General features: G+C 37.5%; 1 protein-coding gene across 2 annotated transcripts; it reads right to left on the bottom strand.

Annotated features, from left to right (window-relative positions):
* Positions 1-1,019: 1,019 nt before the first annotated feature.
* On the bottom strand, positions 1,020-26,722 carry LOC116713318 (transmembrane protein 150A). 2 transcript variants are annotated; one of them, XM_032553448.1, is made up of 8 exons: positions 26,478-26,721; positions 25,943-26,183; positions 19,393-19,440; positions 18,489-18,575; positions 17,619-17,686; positions 11,278-11,405; positions 4,365-4,542; positions 1,020-3,835 (listed from the first exon to the last, which is right to left on the bottom strand). In XM_032553448.1, exons 2-8 carry the CDS (start codon positions 26,005-26,007, stop codon positions 3,579-3,581), a joined length of 831 nt encoding a protein of 276 aa, XP_032409339.1. In that variant the 5' UTR covers positions 26,008-26,183; positions 26,478-26,721; the 3' UTR covers positions 1,020-3,578. The 2 variants fall into 2 exon arrangements, with proteins under 2 accessions (XP_032409339.1, XP_032409340.1); XM_032553449.1 differs by having other exon boundaries at positions 3,579-3,835; positions 25,943-26,138; positions 26,478-26,722.
* Between the last annotated feature and the right edge of the window lie 1,220 nt (positions 26,723-27,942).

Below are 27,942 nucleotides of genomic sequence, written 5' to 3'. Positions count from 1 at the left end.
AGAGATCACTGAAACTCTCCGTCATGGCATTAAATCTCCTGATTTAGAGAAAAATAGGGAGGGTTACTGGGAGATTTTCTAAAGGGCATTCAGACATTTTAATTTTGAGCTTTCTTTTTTGTTTAATCCTTTTGAAGAGACTGTAGAGGTACTAAGTGCAAGTGTGTTCATCTGCAGCCAACAATGTGTATATAATAGAGGTTTTCCTCTATTTTGAGGTGTCAGTCATCTGTGCCATCCTCTGCCAGCTTTATAGGCAGAGAAAATGGACAATGTAAATAATAAACCAATAAAAGGAGAACAGATGTGAACAACTGTCTGCAGGTATTTTATTTTGTAGAGGATGATGGAGAAAATCTTATTTTTCTATGAAATACTAATATAATGGAAGATGGCACAAATATTGCTACATATATAGATCCATTTAAAATAAATGTAAATAAAACAAGTTCACTTCATACTTTCCTATTTTTGAGTAGTTCAGAGTTTCTGTTCCCTTGAGGTAAATATATAACATAGAACTGGTTTCTTTAGCCACTTGTAAAAAAAAAAGGGGAAACACAAGAAAATATATGCAAGTAAGTGTTGTTCTTTATAAGCCAGAAAAAGGCTAATAGAGTCTTGAGGTCTTCATAGCAATTCCCCTTGAGTCACTTGCTGCATATCTTGATTTGTTGTTTTTTCTAAATGAACTAAACAAGTTGGGATTTTTCAAAAAGATTTTGTCTGCTATGCTTCTTCCAATGAAAGTGTAATTTATTTTAAGATATTCTTACAGGTCTTTACCTGTGGTGCAAATAAACACGTCTGTCACTGTAGATGGTGGAATTATGTGTGCCCGTTTGTTTTTTATTGTAATTTAATTGGAGATGTTCATGATCTAAGGGCTTTGGTTGTTTCAACAAATATATACATAGAAATAAAACAATGCATTTAACTTCACTGATCAAAATATTTGTCCACCCTGTTTTGCAGCATTGCAGTTAAAGATTGATCTTAACCCACATATTCACACTTTGGACTTTTTAAAGTTTTTATTTATTAAGCATTACAATATACATACAATCTTCTCACTTTGCATCAAAAATAGAATTTGCAACCTACAACTCTTTGGTTACTGATATGATACATAAGGCACATGATGCACTTTTTTGCCTTTAAGCAAATGGGGTACCGACTACTTGATTCTAATGTGGCTTACAGAAGCCGATTAGCTTGTCAAGATGCTGTCACCAGTGACCTACTGATTGCGATATTCACCACACTTTCTTGAGCATCTTGCGCAGTTACAAAAGCTACAATTAAAGCTACATATTTTTTACATGAGAGTCTCGATTTACAAAAGAAATCTATGATATCATAGCTAATGTCAACTGAAAAATCAGCACCTATACTACACGTCATGACATAAAACAGAAGGTAGAAGCAAGCAGGTTTCATTCTGCTTCGAGTTGAACATTGTAGCTGGTGTCTGAAGAGTTTCCTGAGTGCAAAGATCCAATAGATCTATAAACAAGACAACAGAGTACATATAGTGACATGAGGATGGGTTGTCACAGGGAAGTGATTTACTACTAGTGTTCTGAGATGCACAAAACAACAAATAAGTATTTTCAACCATTTGTTTCTTGTTTGCATTCTATTAGCAATATTCTTATGCTAAAAGGAGAAAATACTTGGAGGATTTGACAAACTAAATTCAGATAGAACACATTCAGGTAGGAGAGCTTGTGGTTATTTAAAAAATAAAATCAGTCGTTTGCTATTCTTTGACTTGTGTATGTGACATGAAACAAGACTGCAACATGAAATGATGCTATACCGTACTTGACCAGCAGAGAGCAGCAGGCGACCCATGCTCATTGATATGTTGCAGCGGCGGGGGCTTCTCCAGGTCTAGCCTTTTGAAAGTTTACATTCAGCCTGAAAGTTAATTACTGTTTGACAGATTTGCTTCCAAATTACTGGCACTAAGGCAACATGAGGCCACTTGTATTTTAAGGCAGTGTTGATGAGAGCCTACTTATGAAAGTATTAAAGTAGTGAGGCCTCTGCATTCTCCGATTTTCACACCAATACCTTAAAAACAAACAGTAACTTTGCTGTCTTCGGTTATCTAACTGCATCTTGCTGTAGTTATTTCTTGGCACTCACATGAACCCTCTCTCTGTCAATGAGTGATCTTCAGTCTTATTGCCTACGTAGATCGGATATTACAGCCAAGCAGAAGGCAGAAGTGTAGGAAAACCCCTTTTGAGTTGCAGCACCAATTACACACTTTTTTTTTTTTTGTAAAAATATCATTTTAGACTAAAAAACTTTTTTACCCTTTTTCGCTTCGGCTCAGCAATCCCAGAAAGATGAGCCGAATTGGTTGTAATGTTCTGAGCTACAAAGACAAAACCAGCAGGTAAACTAAAAAACACATTCTTCTCGTCCTTAACGGGGAATAATAAGATGCAGCCCTTTGTTAGAACCTGAAAACACGTGTTGCATCTCATCACTAAACCCAATAAACCAAACGCTCTGGCTTGAATTAGGTTGTATGCATCTGGTCACTAAATGCTCTTTTTCCTATTCTTCAGTAACCAGCAAAAAAACGGAATTATTTTGGGTTGTATATCAATCTAGAGTACATGTTTTTTAAAAAAGTTGTTTCTTTTATAAAAATAAATTTGCTTAAAATCAGTTCTTGAATGTAACAATGTAAGGCACTAGATGCATGCTTTCTATACAGAAGTAAATGTATTCTGGGCATGAGTACCAAGTAGATTTTTAAAAAATAGTTTTAGTAACACAGACGAGCAGCTGCATAAGAGGTTGGAGCACCAACATGGCATCCCAAACAGAAAATATTCAAAGTCTATTGAAACTTGGTTGAAACCTCAGAAAGAAAATATGTTCTGGGTTTTTAAGCTTTGAAATCCACTTATCTTTGGCTTTAATACAAAAAGGCATTTGGGTATGGAGAAGAGATATTGGTTAAATAAGGTAAAATCCTTGTAGAATACCATGATAAAGGATACCAAGAGTGCTGGTTTGTTCTTTCTCCAGGGTTGAGTGAAACACTTCTGTTCTTTATCGGTAACATCCACATATTGTCTCTCAGTCTCACCACTGTAATACTGTCAGCTGGGCTGTCCAGCAGCCTCTCCTTCTCTGCATCCAATGAAGGTGGGGATGAAATGGTAAAAAATGAAAGTGAAACAGTTTACAGCTGGGCTTGACCAGTACGTTCTCGCTATATGATTGACAAATAACTCTGCTTCTTCTGGTCGATAACAACCGGTCTGAGTGAAGGGAAAGATGGCTGTCACACCTGATCAATGTGCAAAATGCAAATAAGTTCATTGGAGACACAAATCCTGATGCAGACAGAGTAGAAAGTAAGGAGCAGGTATTTACCCGCTCTGCCGTGTCACAGCAGCTGCACTGGCCTTTTCTTCTAAAGAGTGAAATGAATGTGTCCCAAGATGCAGAACTCAACTAATCTGATCGTCGGGAGTTTGACAGGAACAAAAAAAAAAAAAAAAAACAAGAAAAAAAAAAAGAAGTGACAGCAAAGCTTCAGGAAGTGGCTAGAGTATGGACATGGTTTCAGGCTGGTGAGGATGAGACTGTCCTCCCATTCCGACCAGTGTTTCCAGCTTAAGTTCTCTCCCAGCAGGTCCCAAGGACCCTCCCCGCGCCAGCACCGCCATGGTGTCTCCCGACATGCCGGCGAACTCAAAGGCGAACGTCCCGTAAAACAGCATAATGATGACGCAGAACACCCACTCAAAGATGGCTGAGGCGTGCTGCAGGACGAAACTCTCCTGGCAGAAAAACACGCCGCCTGAACAATGTGGTTAAGGAAAAATCAAGATCTACAGAACAAAGAGCTTGAAGCTATCCATCAACCAACTTCAGTCAGAATGGAATAAATCCACCTTTAGGTGTCACTAATGTCATTTTAAGAGTCACTCTCTACAAGTTTTGCACATTTAGATCCATTGTGCATAGCTACTGTTCAGACAGGATGGATGGAAACTGCTGTTAAAAGCAATCTTCCAATCTTGTCAAAAATTATCAACTGAATTTAGGTCTGGACTTTGATTAGGCCAGTCTAATACATGAATACACTTTAATCTAAACCACTCCATTACCCTGACTCTATGATGAGGACTGTTGTCCTCCGATTTCAATTCTTTTGCTATCATGAACAGATTTTCATCCAGGACAACCCTGGATTTACCACCATCCATCATCTTATCAATTCTGACCAGAAAAACACATCCATACTATGATGCTGCCACCACCATGTTCACATATCACTACTCTGAAGAACTTGTGGGGCGCCATCGAGTCATGGCTTAAAAAGATACTGAGCACCAAGCCCACGAAGGCCAGCAGGGTCATGCAGAGACGCAGGTGGGCCACGTAGTACTCCCCCTGGGTCTTGGCCAGTCGGTAGGTCAGCGCCGACTGCAGACACACGAACAGCATGCTGGTGGGGAAGGCGATGCCTGCTCCGACATAGTGGAGAACTTTGGCATTATCCACCTGATGAGAGAGGATAGAGAAGAAAGAAAGGCTTTATTAAAGAATTCATAGTATAAAGATAAGCAGCTCATGGAATAAAGTGGGAGAGAGGAATAAAACATGCAGGAGACGCCAACGTTGAGCTGGTCACAAGAGTCATAGTGCACAATACACAAAAGGAGCATGTGACCATGTCTCCCACCGATGGGTACAACATAAATCATAGATATTCTGATCAGGGCAGAGTCAATGAAGCCTTATTGAAATTATAAAACCCGCTAATTCAGACGGATTAAGAAGAGTTGCTTTTCCTGGTCCATGCTCAGAGATTAAAGCAGATCTGGAGATCCAGTAATTCCAGTGGTTCATTAGAGCAATAGCCTAGAAGTAATGCACTTGTTGTTTCAAAGCCATTGACCTGTCTGGTGCATACTGAACATTCCTGTGAAAAACTACAAATCTGCAAAGTCACAAAGTTAGGTTTTCAGATTAATCCACATCAAATATAAATCTGAGATACACATTCTTTCACATATTTGCCTAAAAAGAGCTAATTAGACAATCAGGTTAGGGAGTTTAATCAGAGGGCTTGCTAAAGAATTCACTAATTGAAAATCTATATTTTCTTTAATAGAACTGCATCTATATACTCCATGTACAGTCAGGCACTTTAGGCTAAAGATCTGTTGGGCTACATATTCTTTCATAATAAAATTTCACAGATATCCAAACAAAACAGCCCTATGCTTTATATGACTGCTGTCTTTACTTAATTATGCAAGTAGATATTATGTAAAAGCTGTGCTAATCAAGCCTTGGTAAGCAGTAAAGACAAATTCATTAAAGCTTTTTATACAGTTTTACCAGAGGTGTTAAGGACTGTAGAGAACAATGCATAGTTTCAAATGTTCATAAACTATCAGTGCTGCAAAACAGATGAGAAACAGCTTTCACTGTACCTGCCTTCATTTTCTGAGCTAAAAAGTTTACACCAATATGTATTTTTCAAAGAAACTGGTCATATTTCTTTAGCAGCTGGTTAAACCACCTGTGGAGTGATTTGCCTTCACATAAAATATGACTCAATGACTAAATAAGATCAGTTTGACAAATACGTTCCTGCAGGCTGACACAGACCGACCGGCAATGCGAGTCTGACTGACTGCATTTTGTGAAGCAGCAATGGGGCGTCTGGAGGTAAACATGTGGGAAAAAGCCCAACATATCAGCATTTGTGAGCTTTGGATTCCCTTTGTGGAAACAAAGATAGATGAAAAGAAGTGAAACTCAGACGTTCAAATTAACGACACACCTGATGTCTTGAACGCCTGCCAAGAATCTAGAATCGAAGTTATAAAATCATTAGACTTTTTAAACCACACTTTCAGAGAAAAATTTTATTTAAAAAAAAAAAAAAAAGATTATGGGAGTATTATTTCTTCTCTATTCCAAAAAACTGAATATTTCTGGAGAAACAGTAATCAGGTGGTGCCTCCCAGTAGTCTAGTTTCTTATCTTACAACTTTCCTAAAGCCAAAGTGTTTCTTCGTCATCTAAAAAGTTATGTTTCCTTTCCTGAACAATTAGAGCGCCGAACAGGAAAAGCCCCTGTGACCACGTCACAGATGTGCTGCCAGCATCTTATGTAACAAACGTGCATCAACCAAAGCAGCATACACTTGCACGTGCTTCATCTGATACTTTTCACTTTGCTTTGACCCCTCCCGTTATTCCAACTCGTCTGTTTTCACCTGAATGATCCTGAGTCCGTCAATACATTTTAGATTTGGGTATATGTTGCAGCAGAACACCCATTTAAGGCGCTAATTAATCATATTCAGAGCAATGATTGGTTTAAATAAAAGAAAATGCAAAAAGCGTCATGGCTGCGATTGGCTACTGAGGAGCATCTGCTCCCCACGCCCTCTCTGCCCAACTACTCTGCATCTGGCCCTGCTTGATGATTCATTTCCCCCTGGCTCTTCCCGTAAATTCCTCCCATTTCTGCAGCACCGAGAGTTTGCAGGCAAAGCGGGAAAAGGGCGAGGGCAAGCTTTTTTTTCTTTTTTTTTTCAGTGCACACAATTTGCCACATCTGCAGATCTGTTGCACTGATACAAAACAATCACTGCTCTGTCATAGACTTGTCCAAACTTATTTCTTGTTTCTATGACTTCATACAAACAGAATTAGAGTCCTCCAATCATAGACTGTGGGATTTTGCATTATATTTCGAATACAACAGTGATTTGCAAAAGTATTTATTTTCACACCACTTAAAATTTTCAGATTTTGTCACATTGGAAGCTCAAATTGAAATATATATATATATATATATATACAGTGAACCCTTGTTTTTCGCGGGGGTTGCGTTCCAAAAAGAACCTTTGATAGGCGAAATCCGTGAAGTAGTTACCTTTATTTTTTACAATTATTATACAGCATAATTAAATACTCTACATTGAAACCGAAGAACAAAACCTGTTTTCAGGATCAAGGTTTTTTTTTTTTTTTTACAAATAAAACACTTTCTTACAAATAACTACAGTAAAATAATCATTTTAATCATCAATACGAAGTACACTAGGACAAATTGTGTCTCGCGTATTTCACTGTGCCTCTGACTGTGACGCTGCGGCCTGACTCCGCTCTGTAGTGTCTTTTTCTTCTGAAGACTGTGGTGCAGGTGTGTTTCTTTGAGAAAAGAACATAGTTATCGGTAGTAGTTGTTGCTTTTTTTTCTTCTGGGCAAAAATATTTGGCAAAATTTGCTAAGCCGCATTACGTATATTTAAAGATCGTAACGTTATTGGCACGTTACGGTGTATAGAGAAGAAGCGCGGAGACTGTTTAGCCAATCAGGCCGCAGAACACAATGCACTGTGAAAAAAAAACTGCACAAAGAAATCCGCGAAGCAGCGAGGCCGTGAAAGGTGAACCGCGTTATAGCGAGGGTTCACTGTATATATTGTTTTTGTGATAGACTGGCACACAAGTAGTGGATAATTGACCCGTAGGAAGAAAAAATAAATGGTTTTCAATTTAAAAAATGTAATACAAATGTATATTCAGAGTTAATAATATCTTGGAGACACGTCTTTCAGGGTTATTCCTGATCCATGTGAGCATCTCCCAGATTTGAGTACCTCCACACTGAAATATTAACTCACTTTCCTTTGGAATAATGTCCAAACTGGAGAATGTTTAAGCTAAAAGTTTGAAGTCAGATTTCTAATTTGATTTAGGTCTGAACCATTTGAAGGAAGGTACATTCATTGATCTAAACTAGAGCTGCACAATTTTAAGAAAACATTTAATTGAATTACTATTGCTGAATCCTGTGACAGCAATTAACCCAACATTTCCTGAAGCTTCTCTTTCTTATCCTTCATTACAAAGTCCAAACCACTCTTGGCGAACTCTAGAATCTTGAACACTAAAATTGTACATCAAGTGTGTCTTGTGAAAGTGCATCAAACTAAAGTATTATTGACATTCAGAATTTGCAACTATAGCACCAGAAATACAATATTTAAGATAATAATAGATGTCAGCGGTTTTAAGAGATCGCAATATTGCACACATGTGATACTGCTGTGATTTGATGTTGTGTGCATCTCTAACATTAAACAATTCCATTAAAATATTAGCTGTTTGTTTCAGGTTGATGTACTGTTGGAAGATGAACCTTCAGCCTTTGTCCAGTAAATAGCTCCAACTTCTGTGTCTGTTACCAAAAAATTATCCCCACAGCATTGTGCTGCCATCACTGCCATGATTCTAAGTGGGGATGGTATGTGAGGAGCATGTCACTGTATTAGCACTTCCTCTGTATTTAGATGATGAGTTGAGTAACACTGTCAGATGTTGTTTTCTAACTTAACCTTGATTTACACTTGTGTGACCTTTCTCCCAGACCCGTCCGCTGTGACCCTTGGTCTTTATGATGCTGTTTGTTCATTAATGTTCTCTAATGAAACTAAAGACCTTCGAGAACAGCTGAATGTATACTGAGATTGAATTATACAATCCCATTATTTACCACTAATCAATTTAATGCAACTGGTTGCACTGGATTATAGCTAGGGGCATCTGAGTAAAGGGGGATGAATGTACACTTCACTTTTCAGGTTTGTATTGTTTTCATTTCAGAAGTATGCATTGCTTTATTTTGGTCCATCACATAAAAACCAATAAAATTAAACAAATGTAAAAAAGGTCATGGCGTATAAATACTTTTTCAAAGCACCATAAAAGCAACTGGGTTTGAATAGTCTTCACCAAGCCTGTTTAAAATATTCAAAACAGAAAATGTTACCGACACGTTTTGTTTTTGCACCAGTTTTACAAACTAGAGACTTTTTCTCATCACATGAGTCACTTCTCCCTTCTTTAACTTATTCACAGGAACAGTCAGATATTGCACAATCTTTGTGAAGCCGGAGGACAACACCAATATGGCAGCCAAACAAAGCACAAAATAGGAGACCAAATGCTTTAATCTCAAACATCTCTCTTTTACAAAACACTAAGAATGCATCATTAATGGTTACTGTAAGTCTTTCCTGCCAGCAAGGCTATTTTCTTTCCTTTCTCAGGAAGAAAAACACCACCACCAAAGCATTAGGTAAACCAGACCTTCTGGAAAATTACTCTCAGCCAAACGGCTAGTTACACAACTCTCACCCTTTAATCTAAATCAAGTCATCACTTTGTGATGATTTGATAATTTGCATTAATGTGAACTGAACGTCCCCAGAAATGGAGTCAGCCTACCGAACTATGTGTGTGAACACATTTTATGTCCCCACAATGTGACCAATACAAGTCTGCAAACACACAGAGTCTAGGCTTCCAGCCAGGACTCCAAATATTTAAACATCAAGAAATTCTTTCCCAGAGAGAAGATATCTACATAGAAGGAAATCAGGTTCGCTTCCTTTCCTTGTAACTTTGACCAAGGCCAACTAAGTGGTCCACGCAGCTTTTAACATTTAGTTAGAATGATGTGTTATATTTGCAACAGATGAGCTCAGGCTTTTATGCACTCTTCACTGCCATGAAGGACTTTCATCTCAGGCTTTAAATGACGTCTTTAAACGATTCTTGTCAAGTTGTGTTGAAATTGTTGAACACAAATTCAGTGACTTTGAAAAAGCAGTAGCTTCACGTGTTTCAATTAAACTGGAATTTATCCAATACATTCTATGTGGAAATTACATATAAAGGCTAAAATATAAATACAGTGACCTAAACATTTCACCAAGTGGTGTTGAAGGTCAAAGGTCCTCTTAGCATAACGAGTGAGAGATCATGATATGTTTGTCTTTGCAGCACAATCAGAATCTAAAATTAAAAGAAACGCAGTGAAGATCTAAGGACAACTGTAGATATTCAGAAGTTGGTAAAATCTAGTGGAGCAGCAGATTATAACACAGACAATTCAAACATTTGAAGGTAAATATACTCCATTCTGACTTGGTTGAACTTTAATAAGGTCTGAGAGAAGGTTCAAACTGTAACCCTCAGATAAAACATTATGAATGTGACCTAACAAGCCCTGAAGCATCATGGCACAAAAATGTCTTTTCTTGGAAACTGCTGGAACACCAGAGTCAGTGTCCACAGTGAGTTTATATTACCACAAAATTAGAGGATACTGACCAAGAAAAAAGCACCTGCTTCAAAACTGATACCTGAGAGATAAAAATTTAAAGTAAAATGCTTATGAGAAATGTTGCCTGGTCAGATCAGACAGCGATTATGCTGCCTGTCCACAATAATGACGTATTTGAAAATCTCACCTCGACTTCTTCAGACATAAGAACGCTGTCCTTGTAGCGTTCTTACAAGGACAGAGTCCCTGTAAGACGCAGCGGCTGCATCATGCTCTGGTATTTTTTTGCTAATACTGGCATATTGCAGAAGGTGGATAGACCAATGACAAAGCGTTGCCTCCATTTTATTTAACTATACCTCAAATCAAACACTGGACAGTAAAAAAGTTGGACAAATATGGGTGCTCTGATAGGACAATGATTAGAAACGCATGTCAAAATATGAACACAATGGACTTCCAAAAGGCCCAACTTCAACTATAGCAGAAATATGTGGACTTTGCTCAAATGCTTGGCCTGTTTCAGGAACACAATCAATATAAATTGATTTGGCCAAGAATTGTGGTCAAATATCCACAATTATGCCAGAAGACAGGGGTGTGAGGCAAAGTTCAGTCACAGAGATGACAGAACGCCAGTTTGATGACAAGTCAAGACATAAGTTTAGCAGACCACAAATTTTGTTTCAGAGTTCCTGTTCCTTATAAAAAAAAAATCCAGCTCAAGCTTCAAACAATTAAAAGCAATCAAAAACCTTAAAAAAACTTAAGTAGTCTTATTTTTGAACATTTGAATCAGGTAAAGAAGATGTCAACTCAAGGATCATCACTTTTTTTTGGTGTCTTGTCTGTCAGAATGTAAACTTCATTGTTTCTATGGTTACCGAAAGTATTGCTATGCCGTGTAAAAGATGTAGAAACCTCTGCAGTGCTAATAAATATTATCATCATTTGCAACGAACATAATTCATTTAAAGCTTAAAATTAAAACTACATTCATGCCAAAAATAAGAGTGTATGATTTCTTCGGACAGCAGTTGTTAGTGTTCTGAACTGGAAGTTTTTTTTTAATTATTTTTTACAGTCTCAAAGAAAGCTCGTCATGTAAATGTGTCTCTTATAAAGTTTTTGTTTCCTACCTGGAAATTTCCCACCATCATGAGTCCAGCGGCACAGATCCAGCCTGTGGACAGACTCGCCGTGTTGAGAACACAGTTTTGATGCTTCTCAATAACATGGGCATAGCGAAGCAGTACAATCACCACCACTAAGAAAAGAAAGACAAATAAACCCAGATCAATAGGTTGCAGTCATTGTGCCAAGTAAGGTTGAAGGCTTCATAAGTAAAAATGGTATTGTTTTTGTTTATTTTGGCAGAGTACAACATACAGTGAATGGATGTAATTTAATGGAAACATAGACTCACACATTTCTCAGCCAAAAAACACATTAAGTTCTTGGAAAGCCATTTATTTGCCCATAGAGGCCACTCCGAAAAAAGAAAAAAAGAATCTGGAATAGGAAATAGCGGGAAAATGTGCAAGACACACTGGTGGGGGTGAACGCAAGTCCCTCTGTGGATTATAGGGGAAGCGAAACAAAGAAAAAAAAATAAAGTATTTGGGACATTTGAGAGACGATGTGCTAATGGGTTCTAACTGCGCTCACTGTTGTTCTGACCCCTGCCTGATTCATCTTTATTCAGTCTTCACTGCTGGTGCTTGATGAAAGCTGACTGCTCACGGTAAAAGCGGGACATTGGAGATGAGTGGACAGAATGAAGCTGAAGGAACAGAAAGAGACAAGGAGGTCCTCATGTCTTGACATTAATCTTATACAACTGTTCCAGACTAAACTGCTGTGGTAACTCTGCCACCGTCTCTGTGCAAATTCACAAGAGTGTAAAAGGAAAGCACAATAAAGTAAAAAGCTTCGTCATTGTTTGGTTTTGTTGCAGCTTTAGTGGCTGTGAGTCAGCATCTCAATGACTGGATATATTTAAAAATTTGTAGACCAGCTTCATCAGTAATATATTCACATAATTATTTTATGATAATTTTTACCCATTTGAGCAAATCTACGTAAATGTTGATAGTTATTTAAAATAGAGTCTAAATAGTTTGTCATTTCTTCATGATAAATTCTTGCAACTAAAAGACATTTGATATGACTTCAGTGACGCAAATAGAGCTTAACCAGAAATATAATAGTCTACAGAAACCAGGTGGTGCCATTTGAGAAAATAAAATGGCAAATAAAAATCTTGTGCTTCTCTTTATAAAACATGCCTGCAGAATGTGCTTTTTAGGTCAAGACTTGTGTGCAGAAATCCACAAACTTTGCAAATATATTTACAAACTTCATTTTGCTGCACATCTGTAATACTACAGCTCATCTGCCTTGCCTTTCAATGGCCTACAAAAATATATGGCTTCACATTAAAAAATGCTCTTGTATTTCTACAGTAAAAATCTGATACTGTTGCACAAAATTTAACACATTTTTTGGAACATATGGTCACTGCTACCAAGCTTACATAAATGCTAAGCTAATGTTGCAGCAATGCCTCCATCATAACTTTTAAAAATCCATTGCAGAGTCTCTGTCTGCACTAATGAAGATTCATTTACATTGGCATGCAGCTGAGAGGGAGCACCCTGACTGTGTGTAGAATATTAAACTTTAAGTCCACAATAGTCAGATTATTGATGAATATGGGAAACGAAAAAAAAGAAGCCCCCATGCAGCATCAGCATTCATTTTATTCTTCATCCCAAAACACATACAAAATCACAAATGTGAAGTGATTTCAGGTCAAATCATGGAAAAACAAATAGCAGGCTTGAAATAATCATGTCGTTATTCTTTTTCAGTTTCTTTCAAAATGGAGAACATACTGAAAAGTCAGCTTAGTGAGCTGCAGCTCATTTCATCCATCTCCATGCACAAGGCTGCCTGCATTTTATAAATATATAAGAGATGAACAAGAGATGATTGTGTTCAAACTTGGGGACCATAAAAGCTTGGCCTGGTGGTTAAGAACAGAACGAATTAAGATGTACCTCCTATAACCAAATGCATCGGTCTTCCTTACTTATCTTTTAGATTGCATAAGATATTTACTGTTGTCTCTCTTTAAAAGTAACAGGCAGAAGCAAAGGTTTAGTTAGTTTGTCCAGAATAGGGTTTTGATGAGCAAGCAGTGTAGTTGACCTTCCCCTTGCCTCAGAGGGTCAGGACAGCTTCTTCCTGACAGCTCAACAATGGGAATAATTTCAAATAAACATGACATCCCACAACCTCTAACACAGTGCAACCTCACAGCACCTTTTCAGTTCTCGCTCTGTTCTCTGAAGTCAGGAAACTCAGGAAGGAAGAACACTGCTGTTGAAAACACCGTTTACACACCAAACTTACTCGTCCATGTAAAGTCCTGTTGCAACATGTGGGAGTAAAATAATGTATACAACCCCACAGCGGTAAGAAAAGTCTGCAGAACCTATGCACACTTAAGTGTATGTTTCAGCAAAAATTGCAGTCAAACAAGCTCCCCATATAGGGATGATATTTCAGCTCAAGCCCTCGGTTGCATTTCTACCACAGGAGGTATGGCAGAGAAATAAAGCACGCATTGTATTTTAAAAAAAATCATGTGTGTACATTGGCAGAAAGGTAAAACCTGGAAAGAAAAGGAGAAGAATAGTTCTGAGGCGATATACGGTTCACAGAGTCCGTGTGATCCTGACCCTGAGCCAATCGCAGCTGGCACAGTCGTCCAAGTAAGTACATAAATCAATAGGCTAACAAGTTAAGCACCGATTATTTACAATAGGCTGCTGTGGAGCTGCATACCTCACTAACTTAGCCTATTTCTACACAGACATAATGAGTTACTTTACAACTTGTATTAACAGAAGTCTATGTACAGATTAAGCCAGTAGTTTATGTAACCAACGTAATCTGGAGGTGGAGGCATCTAATCCAGAAACAGGTACTAGTAGGTAGGTAACTGGAGTAACAATTCATTACCATGTAATTTTTAGTGTGGGAGTCCAGTATTTTGATAAGGTTGCAGGTCGCATTTTGCATGAAAATAAGTTTAAATATGCTAGAAACTTATAACATTTGCACATGTTGCGCTCTACCACACTAAAATGTTTCACTGGTTTGAAACAATCTATATAAAAGCTTCTATTATTTTTCTCATTAAGACAAAAATATTCACACTGTTTGTTTTGAAACCAAGCATCTGTTAAGAGTTTGCCAGAAAAGAGCAAAAACAAAAAGAATCTTCAAACAAATCAACGAAGCTCAAGCATTAAGAAACTTAAAAGGATGCTTTAAAAAATATATATATATATTCTTTAAGTTAAATACAAGTTGTTTTTTTCTTTTTTGTGGTCAATAACAAATTAGAAGAATGCTTAAAATCGATTTGGTTTCCTTCTCATATTTACAATAATATAAAATCACCAGCTAGGAAAGTATTGGCTTCTTCCTGTGACATCACCACCCATATATGGTTGGTGTTTGTTTTGTTTTTGCCATCAAGTTTACAGACATGCAAAAAAATAAATAAATAAAAAGCTAAAGTTGTATTTTTTAACCTCACGCTGAGCCAAAGTAATCAAAAGTTTTAATGTGATAAATTTATATATTAATCATCTTTATTGGTTTTGTGGTACAAGTAAGTAAATAACCAGATTTCAATTTCAACTAATTTCGTTTTGCAGACATAGATGTGAAAAACACACAATATCCTGAAGCAATGGACTAGTGCAAAGGAATGAATGGATGGATGTTGATTAGACAAATAAATGCATTATCAATGAAAGTGCTTCTTCATTGTCTGATATTTACTAAAGAGCTTCACTGAACATAACTAGAATGATGCTTAAAAGAGAGGATTTTCAGAGATAATTTCCTCATAACCTTGTTTTATATCATTATAATGATTCATATAACTGACATGTAAACTTTAATTACATGCCAGTAAATACGGACCCCACAAGTTTCATAGAAAAGTATTAGGCTGTAGATATTGGCTGGAAAGGTATTCCAAAGGGTTTTTTTTTAAAATCACCTTTAAGTTGTCCTTAATGTCATCCATTTTTCCATCAGATGATAGTACCAACAGTTTAGAGCACAGTAAAATAGCTCTACCCCTCCCCCACCTGCTACTGCAGAATACTCAGTGATAGAAGGCTAAAACAAAAAAAGCAAATTCAGCTGATTGGAAATATTTCCAGACTCCAAGCAGTTTTCGAGCTGCAGCTGTTAAGCTCTGACCCGGACGTCTGTTAAGGAGCAGAGTGCAGGCTAGCTACCTGAGAAGACATCTTGAATTCAACATGTAACAAAATAATTTTTATTAATGTCAGAAAAATTTACTTACTTATTCAAGATAATATTAAGAAATGAGGAATTACACCATAAAACTGTTTCTAATTCTTGTTTTTATCTATACAAACTGCCAAAACCTTTCTTTTATTAAAGTGAGATAAAGCAAATAATAACAAGGATATGTGTTCACACAAAGAGCATGATTTGGGTTTTTAAATTAGGTTTGTTTATTTTTACAGTTACTGAGCTTAGATACTGACAAAAAGCACAACATTTCTAAACTGCTTTTAGAGTATTTACAGTTCATGTGAAACTTTTAAATGTGGTCCTTTTTCAAAAAAGGGAAATTATAAAAGGAACTGATGAAGTTATCAACGTAGTTTACCATCACCTAAAGGTGGAAGCTTAGGGAACTAGTAGAAGATGTAACATTGAACCTGACCTCACAGTGTTTTGCAGATGCATTGTGTAAGAAGTAATTGTCATAGTTGGCAATCTTGACTTAAGCAAGATGGCAACTGTCAGAGTTGAGAAACACCGAATGTGGAGCTCATATTTTTCTCATGTTACCCTGAATAATGAGTCAACATCTTTCTGTTATTATTGACCAAAGTACAATTAGCTAGCACTCATTCAAGATCTCTATGTTATGCAGTGATGAGCACTGACCCAATAAACTGAACAAGCATGTTGGTCTTTCTCTGCTGCCTGTGCAGACTTCACACTAACATGCACAGTCTGGTCCCTTCTGTCTGGCAAAGTGCACATTTTATACAGTCTCTGTCTAAACAGACAAAGAAGCCTATAACTACAATCTGCATCTAAACAAGAAAGGAGTAAACAGTTTTACTACAGTCCAGAGGCAACCAGTCAGAAATGAACGATGCCAGAGGCATGGGTACAGAAAAAAAAGCTCTTTATACCAAGCTTTTTATACCAATGTGTGTGCGAACACACACTCACACACAGTCAGTCCACAGCTGGGAAACATTAACTAGATCAGGGGAGTCAGAACCACCAGTGAACACCGGGCAACAGCACGTGTAGACTAACAGAAGACATGCAGAGCAGCACATGGGAGCTCTGTCTCTTCTGTTATATCACGTCTGTTTTCCTTGTGCCTCCTGGAATACACACTGTCCCTTCTGGATGTGGACAAGTGTATATTTCTTCATTACAAATACTCTGAAACTAAAACATGATTTCATTTCTGCTTTGTTCAGATTCAGAACGGTCGCTAGCTGTGTTTCTCCTCAAATTCTACTGTAGATAGACGTGCTGACAATGTAATTTTATGCAAGTTTCCATAATAATGTCATCATGAAGACCAAGAAACGTAGCAGACAGATTTGGAAAAAGTGGAAAAGAACTTTAAAGTTGGACCAGGCTATAAATCAATATGCTAAGCTACAAGCATTATGTAAACATGCCAAAGCATATTTTTGCAACAAAACCTCCCAAGACATTATCTTCCACCTAAACCTACAGCCTGGGAAAAACAACTTACTTGGTAGAACCCATTATTTATTCACCCCACCAGTTTGCTGTTTGTGGTTGAGTTAACTATAAGTCATGCAAGATGGCAAGATGTTGAGAAGGTTTTGTAGAAGTTTTGGTCTGATGAGAGGACAATTGGTCTGTTTGGTTTTCATAGAAAACATCAGTGGAGATAAACTACAACAGCATTTTACACTAAAAACATCAATATGGTAAAACAAGGTAGTGGAAGAATCATGCTAGTCAGATCAAAGCATATGGGACCGGCCCAGTCAAAGTGCAGACTTGTCAAAACTTGTAAATGGATGGTAACAGACATAATTCTTCCAACCTGACTGAGTTTCAGCTATTTTGCAAAGAAGAGAGGCCAAAACGCTTACTGTACTGATATATTTTCACATAAGAAAAATTGAAAGCCATGTATGGTTTTCCTTTCAATTCCCAAACACAAAATACTTGTTTGCGGTTGTTGTTTGTCACATAAAATCTAAATAAAATACATTTATCTTGTGATTGTACCATGACAAAATGTGTAAAAGTGTAAAAGTTTCAGTCCTTAGCAAAGCACTGTTGGTTTGGTGGTTCATGTTGTACAATAAGGAGGATGGAGATGTGTGTTGTTAGTGCTCATATTCCTTACCCATGAAGGATCCGGTGCTGCAGATTAAGCTGAAAAAGCAGCTCTCTGGTGGAAGAGTCCCACATTTACTGCAAGAAAAAGTGCATAAAATAATTCAGAGAATTACTTTGAATCAGTATATCCACACTCTTCAGCAACAGCGTCACCATTTACACCATTCTGTGAAATCAAATATGCTGCTGAGCTGCATTCGTGCTTGTTGACAGTCAGACTGAAGCTTGATCCCTCACATCCCGTAGTGAAGTGTTTGGCTTCTCACCGACTGCATACCTCGACTCTTTTCTAGGAATGGGAAATGTCTGAGCGATTGGGAAGCTAGGAGACACTACGGCTCCTGTCTGTTTCTGTAGACGTTCCTGCTGCATTAAGCCACTCACATGTTCTTCTGGAACGTACAATTTAATATGATTACGGAGCAAAAAGTCCCCTTCCTAATCCTTCAGCACTAGTTTGATTTTTTACATAAAAAGTAGTTTGGTGAGTTCGTACTGCCTACTTTGAGGCATTACATTTTAAATAAAGATTGTTTACCTGACTGTTGTAGTTAAATCTCCAGAGTCTAGCAGTTAAACAGGAACAGGAGTGACTTGATTTCCTCCCCAAAAAAGTAGGTTTTGCATGCATGCCTGTTTACATAGCTTAAGTGTTCCTCTGAAGTGCCACGGTGGCAGGCAGGAAATTTCAGCCGTGAGTTATTTTCAGAACGCACACAGGACAACGGTCTCTCAATCGTTTTTCTTTTTTTATAAACAGTGTGCAGACAGGAGCCGAGCGAGACAATGGGACCATGTTCCTGTTTTTAATCAGCAGAACCAAAAGAGACATGGGAGCCGCAGGGGTCCCGCCGCAAATGGCGGGAGTCTCACTCACCTGATGAGAGGTACATTATCTAACGTGCAGCAAAACGACGGACCGCTCTGCAAACGCAGGTCCTCTTCACAGGACTGGTTGTACAACCTGCAACAGAAATCATTCAACATTCATTAAAATCAATGCTCTTTGGATATCGGTCGTGTCAAGAATGGAACAATGATGAATTAAGCGATTTATTTCATGTGCATGTGGGTCCCAAATAGATCCGGCTCACACTCAATGGGCACCAAGTGGGCCTGGGTTCATAATAATGGGGTCCGCCTGTGTTGACTACATTGAAGTCATGGTAAAACCATGTGGGGCACCGTAAGCAGGTTCCCCAGAGGGTAGAAAGACAACTGGATCAAATTTCTTAAAACATCTCGGGCTCACATGGGTCACACTTCTTAACTTTTGTCGTTCAGCATCAAACTTATACAAGTAACTGGATCCTTGAACCCATGGATAATTCTATATGGGGTAAAATTTTCAGCCCATTTCCAATTCCTGAGACCATCAAATGTAAATAATGGCTGAGATGAGTGGATCAGTCAAATTTCAGCAGCAGAAATAATTGCCTTTTTTATTTAAATAAAAGCAAATAGATAAAAAATATATACATTTGTTTAAAATTTCTCAAAAAAAAAGTGTTGTTCCTCAAGGTTATCTTACAATGAAAATCCTATCCTAAAGAAAAAGATAACTTTTTTTTATCAATATTAACCTCACAATACTTCCAAAAAATGGCTTGGTACAGAGGTCATTTTGTAAGAACAGTCCATAAGGACTATTTGTTCTTATAAATAGCCTCTGTTGTTCTTAGTAACCACTTAGTAACCACGTACCCACTGGTAAGCAGTGGGTATGTAGGGATCAACAGAATTATGATGAAGCAAAACACAGGACAGAAGAAGCAGCATACCAGTTATCGACAGGACAGACGTGCTGGTTGTAAAGGGCCATGGCATATCTGAAACAGACACAGAGTGATTAACCAGAATGGGAGGAAGATAATTCATAATGTGGTCCATTGCACTGCCATCCAAAAATGTTCATTTCTAAGGGATTGAGTAAACGAAATGATGAAAAGACACAGAAACTGAAACAAGTACCAACACAAATGACAAAAGCATCTACTGATGTATTTAGCATTGATCCTGAAGAAAGTGACATGAAATGGACAATAGGTAGTGTGTAGACATAACATCAGCTAAAGAACATAAAAGCATGACCGAAAAAATACACTTTAACTTTCTGGGGGCCAGAAAACAACATTATAAACATTTTATTGGCTATTTCTAAAACTAAGCATAAGCCTTTAAATTTCTGATATTTGCATTTAAATTAGTTGCTTTTTCCCTAATGCTGATGGTTTTTTTATACATCAGTGCCTAAAAAGACACACAAATTAGAATAAAGTTCTGCCATTCTGACCTTACATTGACTTTCATCGGGTCAGCCTGTGAGACCAGGCGACCCAACGTTCAATAATCTCTTATCGTTATCCGGAATTAAAAAGTTCAAGGAGTGAAAATACTGGTTAGTTTCAGGAAAACCGGATTGATTAACAGTCATTATCAGTTCTGTTGTTTGTTTTTGACAGGTCACTGACCAGCTTCATCCACTGAGGGTTCAATGACCACAGGTTCAAAAATTAGTAGATACATTTTAAACTAAATCACGATGATTACAGTGACTAAGTCAAAGCCTGTTGCCTCTAGTGCGACCACTAAAAAAAGTTTAACTTTCTAAAATTAGTTTACAAGGCTTTACACAAAAATGAATCAAGTGCATTCTGCAGTGGTCATTGATTGCTGATTTAAAGTAAGTTCATAGCATGTTTATCATACAACAAAACAATTTGGACTCTGGCATTAAAACAATGAACATACATTCACCGGCCGCTTTATGAGGCACACCCGCTCAACTGCTTGCTTAAGCAAATAGTAAATCAAGATAATCTAATTTCAGGAATCCAATTCAGTGAGGCATCTAAACAGGGTAAAGATGACTTGCAGACGTTCAGTACCAGAATCAGAATGAGGTAGAAAGCGAAACATAAGTGACTTTGGAAAAGGAAGTGATTCAGATTTACACAGAACAGTCAGAGAAAAAGAAAATAGCCAAAGGCCAGTTTGATGATATAGAAAGGCATTCATGATTCACAACCAGATATGCAGTCAACAAGTCTGCAGCAACTTTTGACCAAAATCTTATTATGTCAAATCCATCCAGCTAGATGCTAAAGCAGCTCTGAACACAAATAGGACAAACCAACAGCAAGGTTTACCTAATAAAGTGGCCATTGGAGTGTCAAGCTTACTCATATCATTATCAACAATTTGTTTTTACTTCAAATAAAACCAATAACACTTTTTTTTACTATATCTGATAATGCTTACTGAGCACCTATGAATGCAACGATCCAGATCATGTTCAAGACAGAAGTTAACGGCACCTTGCGATAAAGTTTTCTCTGAGGTTTCATGTCAGACCATAAAATATTTTGCCAGCACAAACACACACACAGCTGTTCTGTCTGTGCATGTTCGATCCTTATGAAACAGCAAATGAGGAAAGATCTACACATGTCTGCATAACAGATAATAAGGGGAATTACTTCATATCAAGTAGTAATTCATACTTTTTCTGCGGTGGGAAAGTATAAATCCTGAGATGATTACGTTCCCCTAAACCACGTGACTCAACTACAGCTAGAACAACCATATCCATCTATTTTCGATCAGTTAGTCTTTTTTCTACAGCGGGCCTCCCAGGAGGGGAAAAACAGACAAATGGGAAGGAAATGCAACTGTCAGTTTGTCATATTACACACTTCTCATTCAAGCACATCGACATACAGGGTTAAAAATGGTGGGTTATTCTGAGATGGTGAACATCTGTCCTGATTTGTGAACTCAGATGTAGTTCAGCAAGAGTTTAAGCACCAATTAGGAATGTTTTCAGCGGCTGATAGTATCATGTTCATGAAGCCGTTTTTAAAAAGGACAGAGACAGTGTGTCGCAAACATGCACTCAATATAGACCGAAATGGCCATGTGAAATACATTCCTGGGTTAAAATAATTCTGCAACCTAAAAATCACAGTTTAAATTTGAGTTTGTTACCATCATCAGCCTCAACCTAGTTTACTGAAATAAAGAACATTTACAGCCAGTAAATGGCTTTGGATATAAGTTTTGCAACTTATATCCAAAACTGCATGTACGCACTTCTCAAAAAAGGCAAATACTGACAGTGATTGTAGTACTTTTATTCAAGACAAAAAAAAGGAGAAATAGTACAAGAATTCAAATATTGTACTATTTTAGATGCACAAATCTTTAGCATCAGAGATGGCCAAGCTATTTAATGCCATGATTACACCCAATATGACATACTGTATAAGAAACTGGTAAAAAATAAAAAATAAAACATTTTAAAACCAATTGAAACAGTTTAAAAACAGGCATCAAAAGTGACTAAAAGCTTAAACCACACCATTACTGTCAAATACACTAAAAACATTAACAATTAAGTTGGGAAAACATTGTAAAATATGACTCTGTCTTTGTTTATTTTGTGGATAAGTGCCACTTCAACAATTTTTTCAATAGAATCCTAGTAAAAGGAATGAGGGTGAACTCTGGGGTGACCGTCTACCATTCAGGAAACCCTCTGATGGTCACGCTACTTTCTCTTATCGTCCATTTCATGCTTGGAATGCAGTTCTGAATAATATGAAACAGGAACTCCCACACTTCTCTCCGAAAACATCTTAAAAACTGGTTCCTGGAAAAATGTCAACAGGACTATATTTAAACGTGTATTATTAAGGTTTTGTCTTTTACACCCTCAACTTAGTAGTATTGTATTTGCTTGATCTTTTTCTTGTTTGCGTGTCTTTTAGCACCAACCTGCCTATGAAACTAGAGAGACTAGCCATATGGGGGAAATTCCCCCAAAGCTATAATCTCATATTTATGTGTAATTCATCAGCAGCATTTTTATCCCATTTCTAACAATAAACTGGTGTAAGAGATTTCCCATTGTTGTTTACCTGGCTTACATTCACAAATATGAAGGGACAGTAGATGTGATATGGAAAAGACACAACTGGAACTGACTGAATGCAAGTTAGCCAGCTGAAAATAAACTATGTGAATTAGCACACATTATGACACTTTACCCAGATATTATGAAATAAATCAACACAAAAGTAGTAGTGTAGTCGTGTTTAACACCATCCTTCTTCCCATCCACTCTGACCAGCTTCCATGTCGCTGCTAAAGAAAAGCTTCTTCTTAAACTTCCAGGAGGATTTTTACACTGCATGACTAAATGTTGTCCTGTCAATAGATTTGGCCTATTGGCTACTTCTCTAATTTATGTTTTCACTGCCCAATCTTTCAGCTTATGTGGACAACTATATGTTGCGACATATAATTTTGCTTGCAGTTGTGACATAAATGATAAATGGCCATTTATCAAGTCCAGAGGACCCCAAAGCGCTTCACACTACATTACGTCATTCACAGACCAATCTACTCTTTCCATTTCCATTCAACAAGTTTGTAGTTGTAACACAACAAAATGTGTGTTAATACTTTTGCACTTCACTACAAATTTGTAGTAGGATGTTGATGTCAGAAACAATTATTTCCTCCGTAAATAAAAATACAATGTCTTACAAATATAAAGAATCACATAGCTCTAGAAGCCAAAAGTCATTGAATGTTTTTGTTTTCTTTAGAAAGAGAATATTATTCAGCTTTGAAGGCAAAAATAGCATCTCTGCAGCTCTAGAAGAAGTCTAAATAGAGTCTGTTTTAAGTGTTTGAAAAAAACCAGAGCATTATGTGTTTGGAGGAGGCTAAGTAATAGTAGGTTTGTTTATATAATTAGCCCTCTATCAAAGCACAGCACAGCTGTATGCTGTAATTGCATGCCTGTGAGCAACATAAAAAAAAGTTGCTTTTTTTTCCTAAGTCAGGACTAAACTAGGAACATGAGCAAAACTTCTGTGGAAAATCTGGGTTGTGCAGTGAAAATTCCCAATAGCAGTGCAAAAATAACCCCAGGAAAAGGGTGTGAGGAATATACAACGAGTGTACTTACAGTGGGGCTTCAGTAAAGCCAAGCTAGATGTAATGAGACTCTTTTTAAAATTAAAGCAAACTATGTCCTCATAAACAATTGCAAAAAAATGCCTTTGGGTACAATGAAGTCATGCTGCCATTTTAAACTAACCCATAAAAAGTCAACAGAGGAAGCTTAGTCAATTGTTTCTGGTGGGCAAAAGCAGACACAGAAGTTTTATACTCTCTGCATGGTGACCAGATGCTGAGAAAAGTCTGCCCAGGCTCTATTAAAACTATTTTCTAGAATTTACCTCACTTGTACAAAGAATCAGGGAGTTATGCAACATTTTACATCTTTCAACATTCCACTACTCTGGAAAAAAGCCTGGAGACTTCTCTAAGAAACAAGGCACACTTGTTGAGTTAATGGAAAAGTTTGAACAAACAATCCATGGCAGGGTTGGCATTGAAGTTTACTGTGAGTCAGTTTTCTGCCTGAAAAACAAAAGTCAAAGCTGCTGATTATTACCTGTATCCTTTTAAAGTTCTCTTTAGGCAACAATATTTTTTCAGATGCACACTCCTGATTGGACAAACAGCTGCGTTCACAAACGTAAACAACCGTGCATAGTTTCAGCTTTGGGCTGCAATCAGGCTCCTCATCACTGATGCAACACAGAGCTTGGCTACAGGACAGCAAAAACCCAGAGTTGCACCATCTGTCTCCTTCTCTCCTTGGAGGTTTACATTCCTCCTCACAATCAAATGACAGGCCCAAGAGAAGAGATGCCAGCCGGAGTATAATCAGGAGGCATGCTCATTCTTTATGCTTTTTGGGTTGCACTTCTGCTCAAACACTGTACTGAAGATTAATAAGCTGTGCGGCAAAGCTTCATGTTGGACTTTATAAGAGAGGTGAAAATTCCAGAATCTTCGTGGAGAGACTTAATCCACGTGCCAATTGCCATGGCGGCGAGGAATTCAGGGTAAATATGCAGAGTGGCTCTGCTTAAAGAAACTAAGGTAGAAACATGTCTTTGTTCGGCATTTACAACACATTTATCTTTTGTTTCGTTTTTTATGCATTTTGGATTAATACGGGCATGTTAATGGTATTTAGATATCCCAAGATTGTAAAAAATTCCGGTTTCAAACCTGCAAAAATTGCCCTGTTATGTTGTTCCCACGGAACATAAGGTCATTTTAAAGCGAGGACAAGGAAAGCATCAAAATGCCCGAAGATTTCTTCTCCTGATTTCTTCTCTTGATCTGCTCTGTGACTAGAGCAGAAAAGTAACACCTCTAACCATATGTTGCTGCACACCGGCAGTAAGCTGGCTGAAAGAGGGATAGCATAGCTTTCCCTACCCGTTTTAAAACTACAGTTGGCCATAGTAGATAGCCTGGCAAATTAACCACATCTTATCAGCTTTTTACACAAATATTACTCCATTTATAAAATGATAAAACATATCTTATTTTACACATAAAGCACTTGAAATCTACTACTTAGGCTGAATGCCATTTCATCCCTTGCTCTGGGATGAAACATCGCCTCAAAGTCACCAGCGTGTCCCAATGCACAGCTGAGTGAACATGGAATTGGCTCTGGGATGCTCTGCCCTTAACCCTACATTTAGGCGTCTGCTTCGATAAAGAACTAAGAAACTTTTTCAAAATGTAAAGGAAAATTTTATTTAAAAAAAATAATCATCTAAATTCAGCACAGGTTTTTTGTTATCCATTTTTGCTAAAGTTTTATGTTTTATTTTAAAACTTTCAAAACAAACAAAATTATGGCTCTTTCATCTAAGAAATTTTACTAAAAAAGAAATTTATAACATTTTATTTAATTTTTTTGTTTGTAGCTGTAGCTGAGTCAATGGCAAAAACGGCTTTGAGAAAGGGGGTAGAGTGGAGTCATTATGATATATATAAAATAATAGATCACATTTTTTACTGTAAAATTCCAAACATGATTTTGACATAATTTCTCTACATAAAAAGACCAAATAGCATTTCTGTTTTGAAACGCTATTTGGTCTTTTTATGTAGAGAAATTTATCAGCTCACACAACTTTGCAAATTGTGTCAAACACAACTGACATGTAATAGTTTGGCAAACTTGAAACTTGATTTATTTCATTTCTCAAACTGTTCCCTAACTAAAAAAAAATCAATTCTTAATTCTAAAAAAAGATACAAGCAGAGAACATCAGATAAAATGTTTTGTTGAGATTTAAAGTTCAGAGGGCTACTTAAAGCACCTTGTTAGGTCTCTTACTGAAGTTTGCTATGATAATGCTAGAAAAGAGACATCAATTGTTGTTGGTATTTTGGCTACCCTTCCAAAGCCTGTAGTACAATATAAAAAAAATAAATAAAACTTACACAACCCATATCCCAGTGATGCTCAGTACTGGGAGACTGACAGGCAGTATCATCCACAGAGACATTTTGGACCACCTTGAAAAATCCCTTTCCTCTCCGTCCTTTTCGACCAGCCCAGGAATATCCTCTCAGGTAGCAGACAAACATTTACCTCCAGGTGACTGGGCTCTGCATGATCACGGACTGATTCATTTTCCTAAAGATGGAGGTAGGCAGATGGGACAGATGTGTCCTTTTTTAGCTGGCGAATGAGACAGAGAAAGGGGGCAGGCAGTGAGTTAGGTCAGGATTATTTAGGTACTTATCGCGCACTAATCAGCAATACAAATTAAACTAATCTTCTTTGTTGGGTGAAATGTGATTCAATCAAGCGTAAAAATCGTTCAGTTTGTGAAACTATGATGTTACCTTCTTTATTCGATCTTTTTTTTTCACTTTTTTTTTTGTGGAGCGCAACAAAGTAAGAAATATTAGGTATGTGCATTTTTTTTTTTCTTTTAATCTATCACAGCAAACTATGTGGCTGATTACTCACCTTCAGCCTCCGAGGACCAGCGGGTTTTGCAGGAGGTTTTGTGGAAACTTTGAGACCGTCGACGTGTCCACCTTGCCCTCTTCAAAAAAAAAAAGTGCCACAAGATGCCGCGTCACTTTAAAAAGTCTCTTTGCTTCGTGTATTTCTCCTGAGCAGAGGTTGAGCGTTTCGCTTTGAAGTGCGTGGCGTACAGCTCGCGCTCACAGAAACGCTGCCACTATTCCCGGAGACATCCCAGAAGACCCAGCTGTTTGACTCCGCCCACCTAAAGTTACGTTCGAGTTGGCGTGGCCCGAGGCGTTGATGGGTTAAAGACTTCATTCCACCGTAACAAAGACCAAAGACTACTCTACCAATCACTTTCTTTACTGAATACAATAAAATGCAAATAAATCTGCAGTGAGGCAAAAAAAATCTTACTCGCCAAACACGTCTTCAAATGTGCATACGCGAAAGTCTCAGATTGATCAAACAAGAACAGTTGTAAATGTGAAAATTCATGCTCAGGAACAGTTTCCTCTTTTATTAGCGAAAGAAAGCGGTGAAACGTTTGAAAATTTAATTTTTCGAAGCCATTTTGTTGAACATAGAGGTAATACTGCCCCCTGCTGTACATAACGACACGCACATGGAAAGTCTCTGAGGAATAAAAAGTGTTATTTTGTAACTTCAACAAGATTCAAGACGGAGCCTGGAAGTTAAATGCAGTCAATCAAGTTCTTTTGATTGAGTGAGTCATCACCGATATGAAAGAAAAAGTTTCGACTCACTGATATTCTAAAAATCACAACATGTAAGGTTTTCTGAAAGAATTTTTGTGATCAGTGTCACATGGTGGATGGTAATGGTGTTCTTTTGTTTGTTTTTTACAAATGAAAACTGATAGTGATTATTTGTGTTCAGCCCCTTTACTCTGATACTCCATGAACATCCATGTTAGGTCAACATGGATGTTCCATTATCTGTGGTTCTTATTTTGGGTGTTTTTTAATCGTCCTTTTAGCAAAATGAGATCACCGATATGAAGAATTCTTAAATGCTATCCATCAAATTGTTTATTATTTAGTGTTCAGAATTGTGTTGCTTTATTTGACTGGATTTCAAAATGCCTACCATGCATTTTGAACTGTGTGTAGGGAACAATTTTGTGGCATCTATTTAGATGAATTTTCAATCCAGCAATAACTCAGAGATGTCTGAATTATTGGATGCAATATCAGCTCGAAATGTAACAATCCACTGAGGGATGTGGCTGTGTTTCTTTTGGGGTTTTTTTTTGCATGCAAAGCAAGTAGCCAACATATAATCCCTCAGGGTGGATGTTTGGGCAGGGCGTAAACCTTCAACACAGGTTAACACCGGGTCTAAACAAGCCTCAGACTTTATCACATACCAGACTGCATTAATGGTGTACTATTATTGGCTCTGTGAAAAATTTCTTTCCTCAAATGAAGCTTAACGGGAC

Source organism: Xiphophorus hellerii, chromosome 22 (genome assembly GCF_003331165.1).
Source record: "Xiphophorus hellerii strain 12219 chromosome 22, Xiphophorus_hellerii-4.1, whole genome shotgun sequence".
Classification (NCBI taxonomy): domain Eukaryota; kingdom Metazoa; phylum Chordata; class Actinopteri; order Cyprinodontiformes; family Poeciliidae; genus Xiphophorus; species Xiphophorus hellerii.
This window is presented reverse-complemented; position numbering and strand designations above follow the sequence as displayed.